General features: G+C 43.7%; 2 protein-coding genes across 3 annotated transcripts in view; both read right to left on the bottom strand.

Annotated features, from left to right (window-relative positions):
• Positions 1–2,282: 2,282 nt before the first annotated feature.
• LOC311030238 (E3 ubiquitin/ISG15 ligase TRIM25-like) overlaps positions 2,283–15,567 on the bottom strand; it is a 55,600-nt gene continuing 42,315 nt past the window's right edge. The window contains exon 3 of one of the 2 annotated variants that reach the window (XM_084035891.1): positions 2,283–3,039. In XM_084035891.1, coding sequence (XP_083892017.1) covers positions 2,858–3,039 — 182 coding nt within the window. In that variant the 3' untranslated portion in view covers positions 2,283–2,857. Of the gene's footprint in view, positions 4,813–15,567 lie in introns of those variants that run through there. The other variant, XM_084035890.1, reaches the window with a different exon arrangement.
• LOC311030251 (uncharacterized protein) lies at positions 8,395–13,093 on the bottom strand. The gene is made up of 11 exons (XM_084035905.1): positions 12,960–13,093; positions 12,245–12,338; positions 11,922–12,157; positions 11,503–11,617; positions 10,998–11,115; positions 10,813–10,904; positions 10,328–10,445; positions 10,134–10,235; positions 9,884–10,057; positions 9,397–9,573; positions 8,395–9,208 (listed from the first exon to the last, which is right to left on the bottom strand). The coding sequence occupies exons 1-11, from the start codon at positions 12,977–12,979 to the stop codon at positions 9,006–9,008; spliced, it is 1,449 nt and encodes a 482-aa protein (XP_083892031.1). The 5' UTR covers positions 12,980–13,093; the 3' UTR covers positions 8,395–9,005.

Consider the following 15,567-nt stretch of genomic DNA (forward strand, 5'->3'; position numbering starts at 1 on the left):
CTAGTTAGTCCGACATGCAATGTGAAGGTCCTGGTTGTTTGTAGAGTTAGGTGTGCACTCTTCATATTATCTTTGGGGTGACTTCCTTCTGGAGCATCAGATGCACACCGTGAACCAGCTCATTCACATATGATTATGTGGATAATAATAATAATGACAATAATAATGATGATGATAATACGGTAATAATAATAATAATAATACACTAATAATAATCAAACCTGTAAGAGTCAGGGCAGAGGAGCAGAGAGAGTGAGAGGGGAGAAACCTCTACTGGAAAGGTGAGTCATTTGTGATGCAGGCAGTCTTGGAATTTTATGGGGTGACTTCCTTTTATGGGGTGACTTCCTTCTGGATTATCAGCTGTGTTTCTCACTTTACGCATGGATGCACACAGTGAAACAAGAGCTGAGCACATTCACGTATGATTTTCATCAGTGGATCAGTGGAATGTTTGATTACATTTTTGTATTCAGCATAAAATATTATGCAGGACTACTTTTATAGAATAAATATGTTTAATAAGTAATTCTGTGGTTTATTTTTTCACCTTTCAGAAGAATCCAGATAGTCTCACTCGTATTATTGATGTTTATTTCATGGATATAGAATTTTGGTTAAAAGTTACAGAATCGAATCGTTAATAAAAAAAAAAAACATTTCTACTGAATCGTTAATGGAATCGCTGTGAAGCCAAAGATTCTCCCCCCTAATGGAACCCATCCATGAAGCTCTCTACTGTTCTTGAGCTAATCTGAAGGCCACATGAAGTTTGGAGGTCTGTAGTGATTGACTCTGCAGAAAGTTGGTGACCTCTGTGACCTCTGTGCCTCAGCATCGATGACCCCGCTCCGTCATTTTACGTGGCATCATCAAGTGATGATCCTTGAACCTTTTGTGCTGCTACATTGTCTTGCTACCGTTCTAGACTTGAAGAAGGTCTCTGAGGGGAAGCTGCCTTTAGAAGAAGGACTTTTGCTCAGATCTGAGTGTGCGGATGCTTTTTTTCTGCTTCCAGATCGTCAGCAATTAAAGTGAGAACCAGCAGAGGGAGCCAGACACACACAGACACACAGACAGTCTCTGTGTTGGTGCATCTGGTCCACATGGATCCGCCAGTCCTGCAGACCAACACACAGACCAGAGACCGGTCAGAAACAAGTCAAGCAGCAGCAACACAACAGACGGCATGCTGGGAAACTACAGCAGCTGTCTCAGTTTGTCCTTTAAATCCTTCAACCTGCACATTTCACTGAGCTTTATGGTGACAGACACATCCAAGTCATCAATACTCCATTATTATCATTATTATTATTATTATTATTATTATTATTATTATTAATATTACTATTATTATTATTATTATTATTATTATTATTATTATTATTATGATAACCAACATGACGGCCTCATTCTGAACGTTCCTCTGCATAAAAACCAACAGAACCAGAACCAGAAGAACAATATGTGTGTTCTTGTCAGGATTGAACTCAGCTTCTTCTCCAGCAGCTTTGTATGACACCCTGGAATGAAGACGAGGAGGAAGCACTTTGTTCACGCTGCTTTATTCATCATGGAAAGCTTCAGTGTGTCCACAGATCTCATCAGTGAAGTCTGTTAAAGGATCAATGATTTCATCACACAATCACTTTCTACGTGGGATTCTAGATTTCTTTACTAACGTAGAGAAAGAAAACAAAGCAGCTGGGATTAAGGAGGTCTGCTGGTTTCCACCAAAGAGCCACGCAGAGGAGGAGAACATAGAAGTACATCGCTAAGCAGAGGAGGAGGGGGAGAGGAGGAGAGGAGGAGGAGAGGAGGGGTGGAGGAGGAGAGGAGGAGGAGAGGAGGAGGACATAGAAGTACATCGCTAAGCAGAGGAGGAGGGGGAGAGGAGGAGAGGAGGAGGAGAGGAGGAGTGGAGGAGGAGAGGAGGAGGACATAGAAGTACATCGCTAAGCAGAGGAGGAAGGGGAGAGGAGGAGAGGAGGGGGAGAGGAGGAGAGGAGGAGAACATAGAAGTACATCACTAAGCAGAGGAGGAAGGGGAGAGGAGGAGAGGAGGGGGAGAGGAGGAGAGGAGGGGGAGAGCAGGAGGAAGAGGAGGAGGGGGAGAGGAGGAGAGGAGGAGAGGAGGAGGAGAGGAGGGTGGAGGGGAGGAGGAGAGGAGAACATAGAAGTACATCGCTAAGCAGAGGAGGAGGGGGAGAGGAGGAGAGGAGGGGGAGAGGAGGAGGGGGAGAACATAGAAGTACATCACTAAGCAGAGGAGGAGGGGGAGAGGAGGAGAGGAGGAGAACATAGAAGTAAATCGCTAAGCAGAGGAGGAGGGGGAGAGGAGGAGAGGAGGGGGAGAGGAGGAGAGGAGGGGGAGAGCAGGAGGAAGAGGAGGAGGGGGAGAGGAGGAGAGGAGGAGGAGAGGAGGGTGGAGGGGAGAGGGGGAGAGGAGGAGGAGAACATAGAAGTACATCACTAAGCAGAGGAGGAGGGGGAGAGGAGGAGAGGAGGGGGAGAGGAGGAGAGGAGGAGGAGGAGAGGAGGAGGGGGAGAGGAGGAGAGGAGGAGAGAGGGGGAGAGGAGGAGAGGAGGGTGGAGGTGAGAGGGGGAGAGGAGGAGAGGAAGAGGGGGAGAGGAGCAGGAGAGGAGGAGAGGAGGAGTGGAGGTGAGAGGGCGAGGAGAGGGGGAAAGGAGGAGAGGAGGTGGGAGGAGGAGGGGAGAGGAGGAGGGGAGAGGGGGAGAGGAGGGGTGGAGGTGAGAGGGGGAAAGGAGGAGAGGAGGAGGAGAAAGGGGAGAAGAGGAGGAGGAAAAGGAGGAGGAGGAGGATGGTGAAGTCATTCAGTTCTTAAATGACTTCTGTCTAGTTGAGTTTACAGATCTCACCACTACTTCCATCACCACAAACATAAAGTCCAGCATAGAGGGTCTCAGTGAACGTGGTCTGGACTCTGTGGAGGAGAGTCATGGTCTCAGAGACGCTGTAGAAGGACAGAATACCTGCTCTGTGATCCAGGAACACTCCTACTCTGGAGGACCGAGGACCTGAGACGCGAGTTTCAACATTGTTGTACCAGAAGTTATATCTGTCATCGTAACAATATAAAGACCAGGATTTATCATTGTGTCCAAACCCACATAGATCCCCTCCTCCTGCTCTGCTGATACTCTTGTATGCGACTGCTACACCAACTACACCAACTCTATATCCTCTCCACTCCACCTCCCAGTAACAACGACCAGTCACACTTTCTCTACTCAGGACCTGATCATATCTACTGAATCTGTCTGGGTGACTAGAATAAGGCTGGTGTTGCCTCATAAATGTTGCTTTTCTGTTCCCCTCAGATAATAACAGATATGTGTTTGCTGTGTTTGGATCCAGTGTGATTTCACATGAATATTTCAAGAATCCAGCTCTGGTCTTGGGTTCTGGTGGTGGCAGTAAAACATCCACTTCAGTCACTGCCAGTGAGACGTTTGTCCATCTGTGTATCAGAACTTCCTGTAGTCCATCTCTGACTTCTGACAGCGCCGCCGTCACGTCCTCAAAGTAGCGGCGAGGAGGACGGGCGTTGATGCTGGATGAGTGTGTGGACTCACTGAGTGGTGACAGTGACGGGTAGTCGTGTAGAAACTGGTTGTGATCCTCTGTGTGTGAGAGCTTCTCCAGCTCAGCGTCTCTCCTCTTCAGCTCACTGATCTCCTGCTGCAGCTTCTCCTGAAGCTCTCCGACTCGACTCACTTCCCTTTCCTGCTGGGATCTGACCTGCTGCTTCACGTCAGAGCGTCTTCTCTCCATGAGACGGATCAGCTCCGTGAACATCTCCTCACTGTCCTCCACTGCTTTATCAGCAGAGTGGTTGATGGCCTCCACCTCCTGGTGGAGCAGCTTCACATCTTTGTCTCTGTCCTGGATTCTCTGCTGGATGTTTAGTCGACTCCCCTCCAGCTCTCTCTGCCTCTCGGTCCTTTCTGCTGCAGCTGAGACTGTGTCGTGGCCTTTATGTTCCTCCACAGAGCAGAGATAACAGATAGACTGCTGATCAGTACGGCAGAACATCTTCATCACCTCATCATGACGAGAGCACACGTTCTCCTGGAGCTTGTTGGAGGGCTCCACCAGCCGGTGTTTCTTAAATGCTGCTGATTCATGATGAGGCTGGAGGTGTTTCTCACAGAAAGAGGCCAGACACACCAGACAGGACTTGAGGGCTTTCAGTTTCCTCCCAGTGCAGAAATCACAGGCCACATCTTCAGGTCCAGCATAGCAGAGACCAGCAGGAGCAGCTAGGAGTCCAGTCCTCTTCAGCTCCTCCACCAGATCTGCCAACATGGTGTTTTTCAGCAGGACAGGCCTCGGTATGAAGGTCTGCCTACACTGAGGGCAGCTGTGGATCTCCTTCTCATCCCAGAAGCTTCCAATACACTTCATGCAGTAGTTGTGTCCACAGTGAAGAGCCACCGGATCCTTCAGTAGATCCAGACAGATGGAACAAGACAAGGTCTCCCGGTCCAGCTGAACTCCTTTCTGCGCCATTTCACCTCTCAGCGACGACGACTGTCTGAGTTTCACTTTGTGAGAAGTGAAACTGGTCTGAGGTCTGATCTCAACAACATGTGTGTGTGCAGTGAATGTGGCCTGTCAGCTGCTGCACTTCACCGCCATGTTGGTTACACTCATCCTCACACGGTAGATCTGAAGGGGAGGAACAAGGAAGTGTGTGTGTGTGTGTGTGTGTGTGTGTGTGTGTGTGTGTGTGTGTGTGTGTGTGTGTGTGTGTGTGTGTGTGTGTGTGTGTGTGTGTGTGTGTGTGTGTGTGTGTGTGTGTGTGTGTGTGTGTGTGAGCAGAGAGAGGAGGGAGAGGAGGGAGGCGTTCTCAAGCTGGGGTTCATTCCAGGAAGAGGAGCGGCACATTGACTTTGTTTCCTCACTTCTAACAGAGCCTTCAAACTCAACTCAAACTTTATTTATAAAGCGTGTTTAAAACACCCAACAGTTGACAAGTGCTGTTCTGGACAATAAATAAAACAGTAGACATCATGCAATAATATAAGACAGAACACATAAACATACAATAAAAGGATGTCTTGCTCAGTTTGAATCAAAAGCCAGAGAGAAAAGCTGAGTCTTCAATGAGGACATAAAAACCTCCAGGGTCTGGGCAGATCTAATGTCCCGAGGCTGATCCAGAGCCTTGGTGCAGCCCCCACAAAGGCTCGGTCCCCCCTGGATTTGAGTCTGGTCCTGGGGACATCATTAGACCTGCCGACTTCATTAAACATACTGTCCTGCTAGAGCTCTTCGCTCTCAGAATAAAGGCTTACTTGTAGTTCCTAAAGTCTCCAAAAGTAGAACAGGGACCAGAGCTTTCAGTCATCAAGTTCCTCTTCTGTGGAACCGTCTTCTGGTTCTGGTTCGGGAGGCAGACACTGTTCCCACATTTAAGAGTAGGCTTAAAACCTTTCTCTTTGACACCGCTTATAGTTGGGGCTGGTTCAGGTTTGCATTGGACCAGCTCTTAGTTATGCTGCTATAGGCCTAGACTGCTGGGGGATTATAGTGGCACACTGAGCCTCTCTCTCTCTCTCTCTCTCTCTCTCTCTATGTTCCCCCGGAGTCCTTGTGCTTTCTTGCCTAGCACGTCTCCCCAGGCCTGGACTGGGACAAAAATTCGGCCCTGGACTTTTTGGTCCAGACTGGCCCACCACAATCCGCCACAGATACTGTGCCAACTCGGCCCGTTGATGTACTGTACATATAATCACACAAGCCCTTAATAACACTACTATACTGAATAATATCCCTTTATATTCTGGAGCCTTGAATAACATAAATGATGACTACACAGTATGTTGCTCATTTGCTCTTAAGAAGGATACTGGAGAAAGGATTTAAGATTCAAGAGTGTTGTTTATTTAACTCACTCATGGCATTGGCAGGCTGATAGCAAGGTGGTCAAACCACACCACAACATGTGAGTTTTAAGCTTGTAGATCTGCAAATGTGTGGCATGCTTTGATGAAAATATAAAATAGTGGTTAATAAAAGCAACTATTAATCAGGTTAGTAGGGGTCTGGAAAATGGGTGGGACTACTGGGCCTCTGTAGCCTATCATAGGGCCACTGGGCCAGGTATTCTTTAGACAGACAAGCCACTGGGCCTCTAATGTGTCTGTGGGCTGCAGCTGAGCTCTGTGGGCCGGTGCATGTCTCTCTCCCTGGGCTGCAGCAAAAAAAAAAGAGAAAAAAAAAGGCAGCCACTGCCGGCCCATTATTGACCGGCCCACCGGGAAAACTCCCGGTACTCCCTATGGCCAATCCTCCCCTGGGTCTCCATGCTGTGGTCTTGTTTGACTCTTACCGCCAGTATTTTTAATTAAAGTAATTGACTAAAATCGGGGGCTGCACGGTGGTGTAGTGGGTAGCACTCTTGCCTCACAGCAAGAGGGTCCCGGGTTCGATTCCCAGGTCGGCCCTGGCTCCTTCTGTGTGGAGTTTGCATGTTCTCCCCGTGTAAGCGTGGGTTCTCTCCGGGTTCTCCGGCTTCCTCCCACAGTCCAAAGACCTGCAGGATGGGAATCGGCATCTCTACTGCAAGTTATACTAAATAATACTGCTCTACACTCTCTTGACATCAGGCCGTTCTGAAAAAGGGGCAGAATTTCATGATCTTGTCAACTGAGGAATTAGGTGATTTTACCAGCTGGCAGCAACACGTGGAGACCATTTAGGCAAAAAACTCATTTTTGCCAAAAAGTGACTAAGGCAATTCTTTTAACAAGGTGACAATGTGATGTGTGCAAGAAACTGATTTCCACTGTGGTCTCCTGGCTGCAAAAAAGGTAGAGGAAGGAGAAGGAAATGATCTGACGGCTCTATACAGTGCATCACCTCATCTGGATAGATATGTAGTAAAATATTTTGAAATAACATATACGAGTTGCTAGCTGTATCCCTTCTTAAACATAAATGAAATGAAATGGTTCTGGACCTGTTACCCCCGCGACCCTATCCAGGATAAGCGGTTGAAGAGGGAGGAAGAAGGTTCTCTGACTGTCAGGATGAAGATTTTAAATGGCCCCTGCTATAAAATACAGACGTTTCAACCTTGATCAGGCCAAACCATACTACATAGACATGATGTTGCTGATGGAGAAAAATGTATGTCAACTTGGTAAAAATGATAATTATGATTGTGAATAGGTCAGTCATCAATATCTTAAACACATTTGGCCAGTAAATACCCCTGAAAAGATGTACTTCTGATTTTATCCAAGTTGGACCTGAAAGGGGTTTGAGAAACTCCATCTCAAAGGGGCTGGCTTGGAGCGAGATGGAAAATTTAACTTTGACGTAGGACAACAATGAAAATATCATTGGAAAGGTCTTGGCCTAGAGAGTAACATATATCAGTATGAGAACTGTGTGAGGTTCCTGCTTCTCAGGAGTGACCTTTGAACCTTGAAAATGAGACACTTATGAATGCTTACAGGACGGGAACGAAATGTGTTACAAACATGGGGTCAACAGTTTTGGAAAGGTCTTGACCTCTACTACCATAACAGAGGGTAATCCAACAGGGGGCGCAACTGTATGGGTCAAAACCCAGAAAAAAACAAGATTTAAACCTCTTAATTATAATAAAAATCAGATTTGACCATAAATATGTGTTTTCCACTACCAAAAACATCTGGAGAGCCTCCAAGCTTCCTTGTAATCTCGTCACATAATAGGGAAAACACTTTAAAACTACATTAAAAATGGCGCACCACACACACACACATAGCAACCACGTGACCAGACTGTCGTTCTTCAAGCATTCTTCCGGGTTAGGTTAGGTTTCTAAACGTAGGGTTTAGAAATTATCTATCCGCTTATTTTTTAGCATAAAAAGTCAAACCACGTCACATATGTTTATATTTTGAGAAAGCCTTTGTAAATAAATACATTAACACAAACATTTAATCGCGCTATTTTAGCACTTATTCTTGTCGCTCCGTTTCGCAGACTAACAGGGGTACGTTCAAAGACAGAACTGTTCGATCAACGTTTGAAAAAAGAACTTCTGGGGTTCGTAATTTGGATCTATTGTTGTTGTTCTGGTGTAATAATGTGGTTTAAAGTTTGTTTACATATAATGTGGCTATCGAGACTGTGCCCCACACGTCAATCAGATTGATTATTAGTGAAGCTAACGCTAGCTAACAACGTTAGCTAACGTTGCTGCTTGTGAACATACTTCAAGAGAGCGATGTGCTTCTCTGTGTAGTTTGGACAGATTTAGTGGCCATCATGTAGCCTATGAGCTTTATTTCCATTTTTAATGTGCAAATAAACTCAAACTTTAGATGCTTTTATATCAAACAGGTGGGTTTCAAAAAAGACACAGTTGTGGATTAAATGTACATGTATTTATTCCAGATGTTAAAGTTCTCCTCCAGACAGATTAAAGAATGACACTGTAAACCAGGGGTCACCGACCTTATTGACCCTGAGAGATACTTCCTGGGTCGTGAATCTGACAAAGGGCGACCAGTTTGAAACACTTATGAAATAACACATTTGCTTTGACCTCAGAACCAGCATAGGTCAGAGTTCACCTACATTCACTAAACTTATATTTAAGTTATAATAAACTTGTTTTTAATGCTTTTTTAAAAAACATTGTCATTTTCAAATCTATATAAATGCAAGTCTGATTAAAGAAGAATAGCAAAAGAATAAAAATAACATTTTTGAACAGGCACCTGTTGACAAAATGAAGCTTGAAGTCTGAAGACAAGTTAACATGAAGGAAAGGCTAGCTAATGAATGTAGCCGCCAAGGCGCTGATTAGTTTGGATGTCAAAAGCTTTGATAGGCATGGCTTTCCATGGCTTCAATATACAACATATATTTACAACATAGATAATAACATCTACAAGAAATCTACATTTTTTTCCTCCGCCGTGGGATTTTTACAAAACAAGAGTCTTGTAAACCACCCCACCCCTCCCTCTCCTCCCAACTAGATTTCTTCATCAGAATCTTCACTACTGCTGTCCTCTTCACTTTCCACGTCTTCCTCCATTGTGAAGAAACCGGGCTCTGTGTTGACAGTGGCGTAGGTGCCTGTGACTGCACTCAGTTTGTTTTGGAGAAAGTCTTTTCTCTGTAAAAGACAGGCGTGCGGTCCCCTGTATCCGGCCTCGGTCATATCCCAAGGAGTGGCTTGAGGGAAAAGTGAAAAGGAATGAGATTTAAAATTAGGCAGATACATTTGGAAATGTAATGCAGTTTGAATGCCCAACTCTGAGGCTGTGTTTTTGTCTACTAAAAAGGAAAATAAAAAAAAATGTCAGTCATTGGGAATGCTCCTCTTTTAATAAATGAATAAATAGAATATTTGTAGAACATACTGTGGTTCCTGATGTTGTCCTCAGTGTGATGAAGGAGGTTCTCCAGATTATCTAATGCCTTTCTCAGGCACTGATAATGCTGGGTCATCTCCTTCACAATTATGAGCTTCTCCTCTTCCATACGCCCGACCAGCATGACTTGGTCGAAAAGTCGCCTCTTCGAACGGAGGCTCACCACTATTTTAGAATAGAGAACAGATGTGACAGAATCAAAACATGTGCCCATTGGTTAATAAAAGAATGGGTCAGTTTTTCCTCATACCTACTGTTGCTGACTATTGTTCTCTATTTGACTGATCTCTATCACTTAATCAAGCCTTTTCTAACATTCCATACTACAAAATAAGCAATAAAAGTATGTATGATTCGTACTGATATCATATTGGATTGATATCGGTATCGGCCAATATGTTTTCATGTATGGACTTTGTCAGTGTATTTTAAACCAATATTCACAGCTCAATATCAAAATGATGACTTTGCTTACCATCTCCTTGCACTTCCCAAGGCAGAACCACATTATCAGACAGGCTGCATGCTGCTTCTATGTCAGTTGTGTCTTGACCAGCAGCAACAGGCTTGAACTGGATTATCTTCTCTCTTAGTTTTTTCTTGAGCTCACCCAGTCTCCTCCGTTTCCGTTGCCTTGTTTGATTGCTTTCTGTTAGTTTAAAAAAAGTATTATTAGTAAGAATAACAAAGAAGCATTAGTTGTTGAGTGATGCAATACTAAATACCATTTTGTCGATAGAGATCATGCTTCTTCCTTCTGAGGGAATAGATGATCTCATCTATTTCTCTCTGGAGCTCTTCCTGGCTACTATGAGCACCATGATTCTCTTGAAAAATAGAAACAGGCAGAGTTTGAAAACCAAATGAAGCCAAATGAATGACAGTACCAAACTGACTTGTCAGCGACAATGTTGCTTACCAGTGGCTGCCCACTGCTTCACATCCTCCACCCACTGTTCTGTGTCATCCAGTGTGATGTTGAGGTCTTCCTGGAGATGCTGAAGATTTGCAGCTTCCAACTCTGCTCTCTGTGTAGTCTATTTAGAATGTTTTCAGCAGAAAAATACAATGTCAGAAGAATGTTCACTCAATTATCTGCTGCTAAATGCTTAATACTTTGCATTCTACATGTCAAAGTATCCTTGGGAAAGATACTGAATCCCATATTGCTGTCTATGTGAATTATATTCTGATGAGGAGCTGGCACATTGTACAGTAGTTTCAGTCACCAGTGTATTCACGTGTATGAATGTGTGTGACAATGAGATGAATGTGGACATACTTTGTAAAGCTTTGGAATGGTCACAAACACTAGAAAGCTGTGCTATATAAATACATTCCATTTACCATCCATTTAACCATTCAATGACAAATGTAAATGTTAAAAAAGTGTAGACTTCTTACTTTGACAAATGGCTTTGCCAGTGTCTTGTGGAGACTCTCCACCTTCCTGCTGTTCCATTCCATTGCAAGCATTGTTATCATATCAGCTCTGCCTGTATAAAACAAAACAGAGAATATGCACATTCAAATCAATTTTATTATCTGGTGTCGTTTCAAAGCATGCCACTTCATTTTTTTGAACCAACCTGACTTGGTCATGTATTTTGTGGTCAGAGCTGCCCTTGAGAGAAAACTGTTGACCTGCTCCACCTCCTCACCAACAGTATTTCCTGCACCATCCTGGTTTCTGCCACTCCACTTCACCTGCTCCAAAATAAACAAACATATGCACAAATATATGCACTGCTTATAAAATACCTGTATTTACTTGCTCTCTTGCTTACACCAAAGTGTCCGGGCATGTTTTTGTACTTGTTTCCTCACCAGTTGTAACTGTTAGGCCAGAGATATACTTCCTTTTTAAGCATGTGTGTCCTTAACAACATCTTTATTTCTGAGGAGCTGCAAAAGAACTGTCCAAAATGACACTATGCAAAAAAAGGTAGCTATGGTGAACACTAGTTAAAAGCAAGTATATCTCTGGCCTTACAGGAACTTTGACAAGCCCGTAACATGATTACAACATATTAAGTGATTTCACTAATGTGGTCAATCTTCTTATGACACAAACTCTTAACTTGCACACTGTACCTCACATTTGCCAGTGTGAGCCTTGGCATGCATTACAGAGAGGAAAGGCCTCATGGCTGTAAGTATTTGGAGCTCAGGCAACTTCACTGCCATCTTCTCCAAATATGGCCAATACCTGTAGAGAAAACCACTTAGTGCTTAGGTTGCATACTGCCATGATTATAGGGAGATAAATCAGAGGTAGTAACCAGTAAAATCTCTGTTACCAACCGAAGAACAACATGTATCAAAAACAATGCTAGAGATAATAATGCCTTATATCTGGTGGACATGGAGGTTGTACCACATAAGCTATATTAACTTTCTACAGCCATAAAAAAGGCATGATTCTAGGCCTGTTGTGGCAATCTACAAGGAATTAATACAGTGCAAAATACCAGTGAAAACTTCATTTATGACTTGGAAAGGGTTAAGATTACCTGCAAGTGAGGTCCATACAAAAGAACGTTATGTTTGCAGCTTCAGCAAGCTCTTTCTGCAGGAACAATGGGTAGGCATAGATTTCACCACGGTAGTGGTTTAAGCCTTGAAGCAGAATGCCATGTCTGCAAACGGCAATTTCCAGGCCCTCCTCGTCCACCTTGGCCCTGGACTTTCGTGAGGTTTCTCGCCCTGCTGTAAAAGTTGCCGGCCCACAGACGTCATGACCAGTCCTCTGAAAGGAGACACAATCTGTTATATGTAGCCCAGAGACAAGTTAAAAAAAGAAAAAGAAGTGGTAGGAGGTTGGATAAAACCTTACAATCGTCATTTGGCTTCTAATATGATCCACAAAGGCAGACACTTTGGCATCTTCAGCGATGAACAGGCCATCAAAGAGAGGTGGTTCATCTGTCCTGTTAAATCAGAAGAATTTCCTTGTTTTTGTAACACCCGTCTCATGTACCTATGGGGCGGGCCTGGGTTAAACTTATGATATTCCCCTTTTTGTTATGCTTAATAAATAAAATATGAATTGAGTAAATGAAAACCACACACAATAGCACTTTAAATGTAAATACTTTTTTAGTTAGAGGATTTTTTAGTTCAAAATAGAAAAATAAAAAATGTGAAATAACCACTTGGGTTCAGTGACAATAAAATTAATATTCAACAGAAATGATACCCGTTTTAAATCACTTTAAATGCTGGCAATCACTGGTTCTTCACACCAAATATCATGAAACATAAAGCGAGCGAATAATGCAATGAACCCACACACACACACCCACCCACACACACACACACACACACCCACACGCACACACCCACCCACACACACACACACCCACCCACACACACACACACCCACCCACACACACACACACACCACCGTCCACAACAGTCTGGGAAAAGCTACCCCAAAACCCCGTTGCAGGCCTGTTTCGTTGCTCGTGTGCGTTGAGGCCCAAAACACACTGGCCGCTTCGCTCTATGAAAGCAAAATAAAAGGCACGTGCAAATCCACAGTTACTCACGGCTCCCGACAACAGTCCATGCGCTCCCGACAGTCCGTGGGGAAACGGGGGGATGAGGGGGAAATGGCGGCTCGCCGGCAGGCGCAGCCAAAACTCACAGTCCGCTCGTAACGATTCCGTCCGACAGCTCTCGTCCACACCGGAGGGCGCAGATCCTCTTGACAGGGCACAAAAGTCTGTGTTATCCGGTAACAGTCCGTTCACCTTAAAACAAGAACTTTCAGCCTCTAAAAAAAAGTCTCAAAACTTCGACGCGGTTGGGCTAACTCGTGTCTTCTTCTTCTTCTTCTTCTTTGGATTTTAATGGCAGTAACTCGTGTCTTCTTCTTCTTCTTCTTTGGATTTTAATGGCAGTTGGCAGCCATTGGCGGATTTTAATGGCAGTTGGCAGATGGCGGTATTACCGCCATCTGCTGGACTTTACTCCTCCCGTTCCTCCTCTTCTATATCCTTTTAATTAACCCAGTTGTTACTAGGTATCTTATTATGATTCTCCTCCCTTCCCTCGATTTTCCACATTCTATTATACTGTTAAAATTAATTTCCCTCACTCCTACCTTCTGCAACCCTCTATTCATCCTCTCCCTCTCCCTTTCATATCCAGGACATGCCATCCCCACGTGTTCCACTGTTTCCCTCTCCCCACAATTACACAGACCATTTGCATGCTTCCCTATGATATTAAGTGTGCTGTTCAGTTTGGTATGCCCTATTCTTAATCTGCTCATTGTTACCTGTTCTGTTCTATTGTCTCCATAACCCCCCATCTCTCCTACTACTCCCTGTAATTTATATAAATGTCTCCCTTTTTCCTGGCTCTTCCAATACTGGTTCCATTGATTAATTATTTCCTTCCATATTAAACTTTTCCCCTCTGCTTTTGATAATTTCACTTTCACTTCAACCTCCTCTTTCTTTACTGCCTCCTTAGCAGATTTGTCTGCTTTTTCATTTCCTTGTATCCCCAAGTGAGCTGGCACCCACATGAACGTTATTTCCCTCCCCTGTTGTGTTAATCTGGATGTTTTTAACAGTATTTCATATAATAATTCCTGATGTGTTTTTGCTGACCTGTTTTTTATGCTTAAGAGTGATGAAACTGAATCACTGCATATGACTGTCTTCTTGTCCACTCTGTCCTCCACCCAGTCTATTGCCATTAATATTGCGCATAGCTCCACTGCATATATGCTTAGGTGGTCTGATGTTCTTTTTGATATTTTGGTATGATGACTGGGAACCACCACTGCTGCACCTGTTGCTCCTGTTTCCGGCTCTTTTGATCCATCTGTATATATGTGCACATATTCCCCATACTTTCCCTCTGTGTAGTTATAACATTCCTGTACTAGGTCCACTGTTTTATTTCTTCTCTTGATGTTCCATATTTCTAGGTCTACGCTCGTCTCTTGTAGCATCCATACTGGTATTTGCGTCCACAGAACTGTTGGGCTGACTTCTATTTGCTGTATTTTTAGTTGTTCTGCTATTCCCTCACTGACCCACCCAAAGCTTGATTTTTGTTCTTTCCCCTTTTCCCAACACATCTCCAAAACTCTCTTTGTTGGATGCTCTTCATTGTGTCCTTTTAGATGTATCCAGTGATTGGCTGTAAGCTGTTTTCTTCTGAGCCATAATGGCATTTCTCCTGCTTCAACCTGAAGGGAGCAGACTGGTGCTGTTTTCATTGCTCCTAAACACATTCTCAGTGCTCGAGCTTGAATGACATCTAGCTGTAAGAGGACTGATTTAGCTGCTGATCCATATCCCACACTACCATACTCTATTCTAGATCGTATTAGTGCAATGTATATATATTTTAGTGACGTAAAGTCCGCCCCCCATTCTAGCCCGGCCAAACACCTCATAACATTCAATACTACCTTACTTTTTTGAACTATTCCCTTCACATGTTCTCTCCACGTTAATCCAGAGTCAAAGCTTAATCCCAAGAATCGCATGCTGTTTACTCTTTCTAAGTTCCTTCCATATAAATTTACCTTTTTATTTTCACTGATTTTCTTTTTTGAAAAGAACATTACTTTACTTTTTTCCACTGAAAATTTGAAACCCCATTCTGCTCCCCATTTTTCCACTTGATCTATCCCTTGCTGTAATTTCATGACGATGTGATCTATGTTGCCTCCCCTCTTCCATACTGTCCCATCATCTGCAAACAGAGATCTTCCCATTCCTGTTGGTATGTTGTTGAAAATGTCATTTATCATTATTGTAAACAGTGTAGGACTGATAACACTCCCCTGCGGCGCTAACTCGTGTCTCTCCCTTTTTCTTTTTTTCTTCTCCCTGCTTTCTTCCCGGAATCACAACACAGTCTAAGTCCCTCCCCCTCACGTCAGACTGCTCCCGCCATTGGCCGGAGTCTTCTGCACAAGCCAATCACAGCAAAGACTTTTGTGATCAACACCTCTTAAAACAAATAATATTGTGTAAATAACGTAATTACACTTAAACACTGTCTCAGATGAACTTACTCTTTTTTCTTTTAGGACACGACATGAGATGACATGAACTTATACTTTTAACACATACTTCTTGTAGATTTTTAACTTTTGTAACCTTTGTATTTTAACCATATTTATGCATT

The sequence above is a fragment of the Eutrigla gurnardus genome (genome assembly GCF_963514095.1).
Source record: "Eutrigla gurnardus genome assembly, chromosome: 19".
Taxonomy (NCBI): domain Eukaryota; kingdom Metazoa; phylum Chordata; class Actinopteri; order Perciformes; family Triglidae; genus Eutrigla; species Eutrigla gurnardus.

Bases quoted from the DNA above. Each gene is read 5' to 3' on its own strand.
- LOC311030251 (XM_084035905.1), bottom strand. From the start codon at position 12,979: ATGGACTGTTGTCGGGAGCC. The intron at 12,339-12,959 runs GTGAGTAACTGT...CTGATTTAACAG, and splicing joins ATGGACTGTTGTCGGGAGCC to GACAGATGAACCACCTCTCT. The intron at 9,574-9,883 runs GTAAGCAAAGTC...ATTCTAAAATAG, and splicing joins TTGGGAAGTGCAAGGAGATG to TGGTGAGCCTCCGTTCGAAG.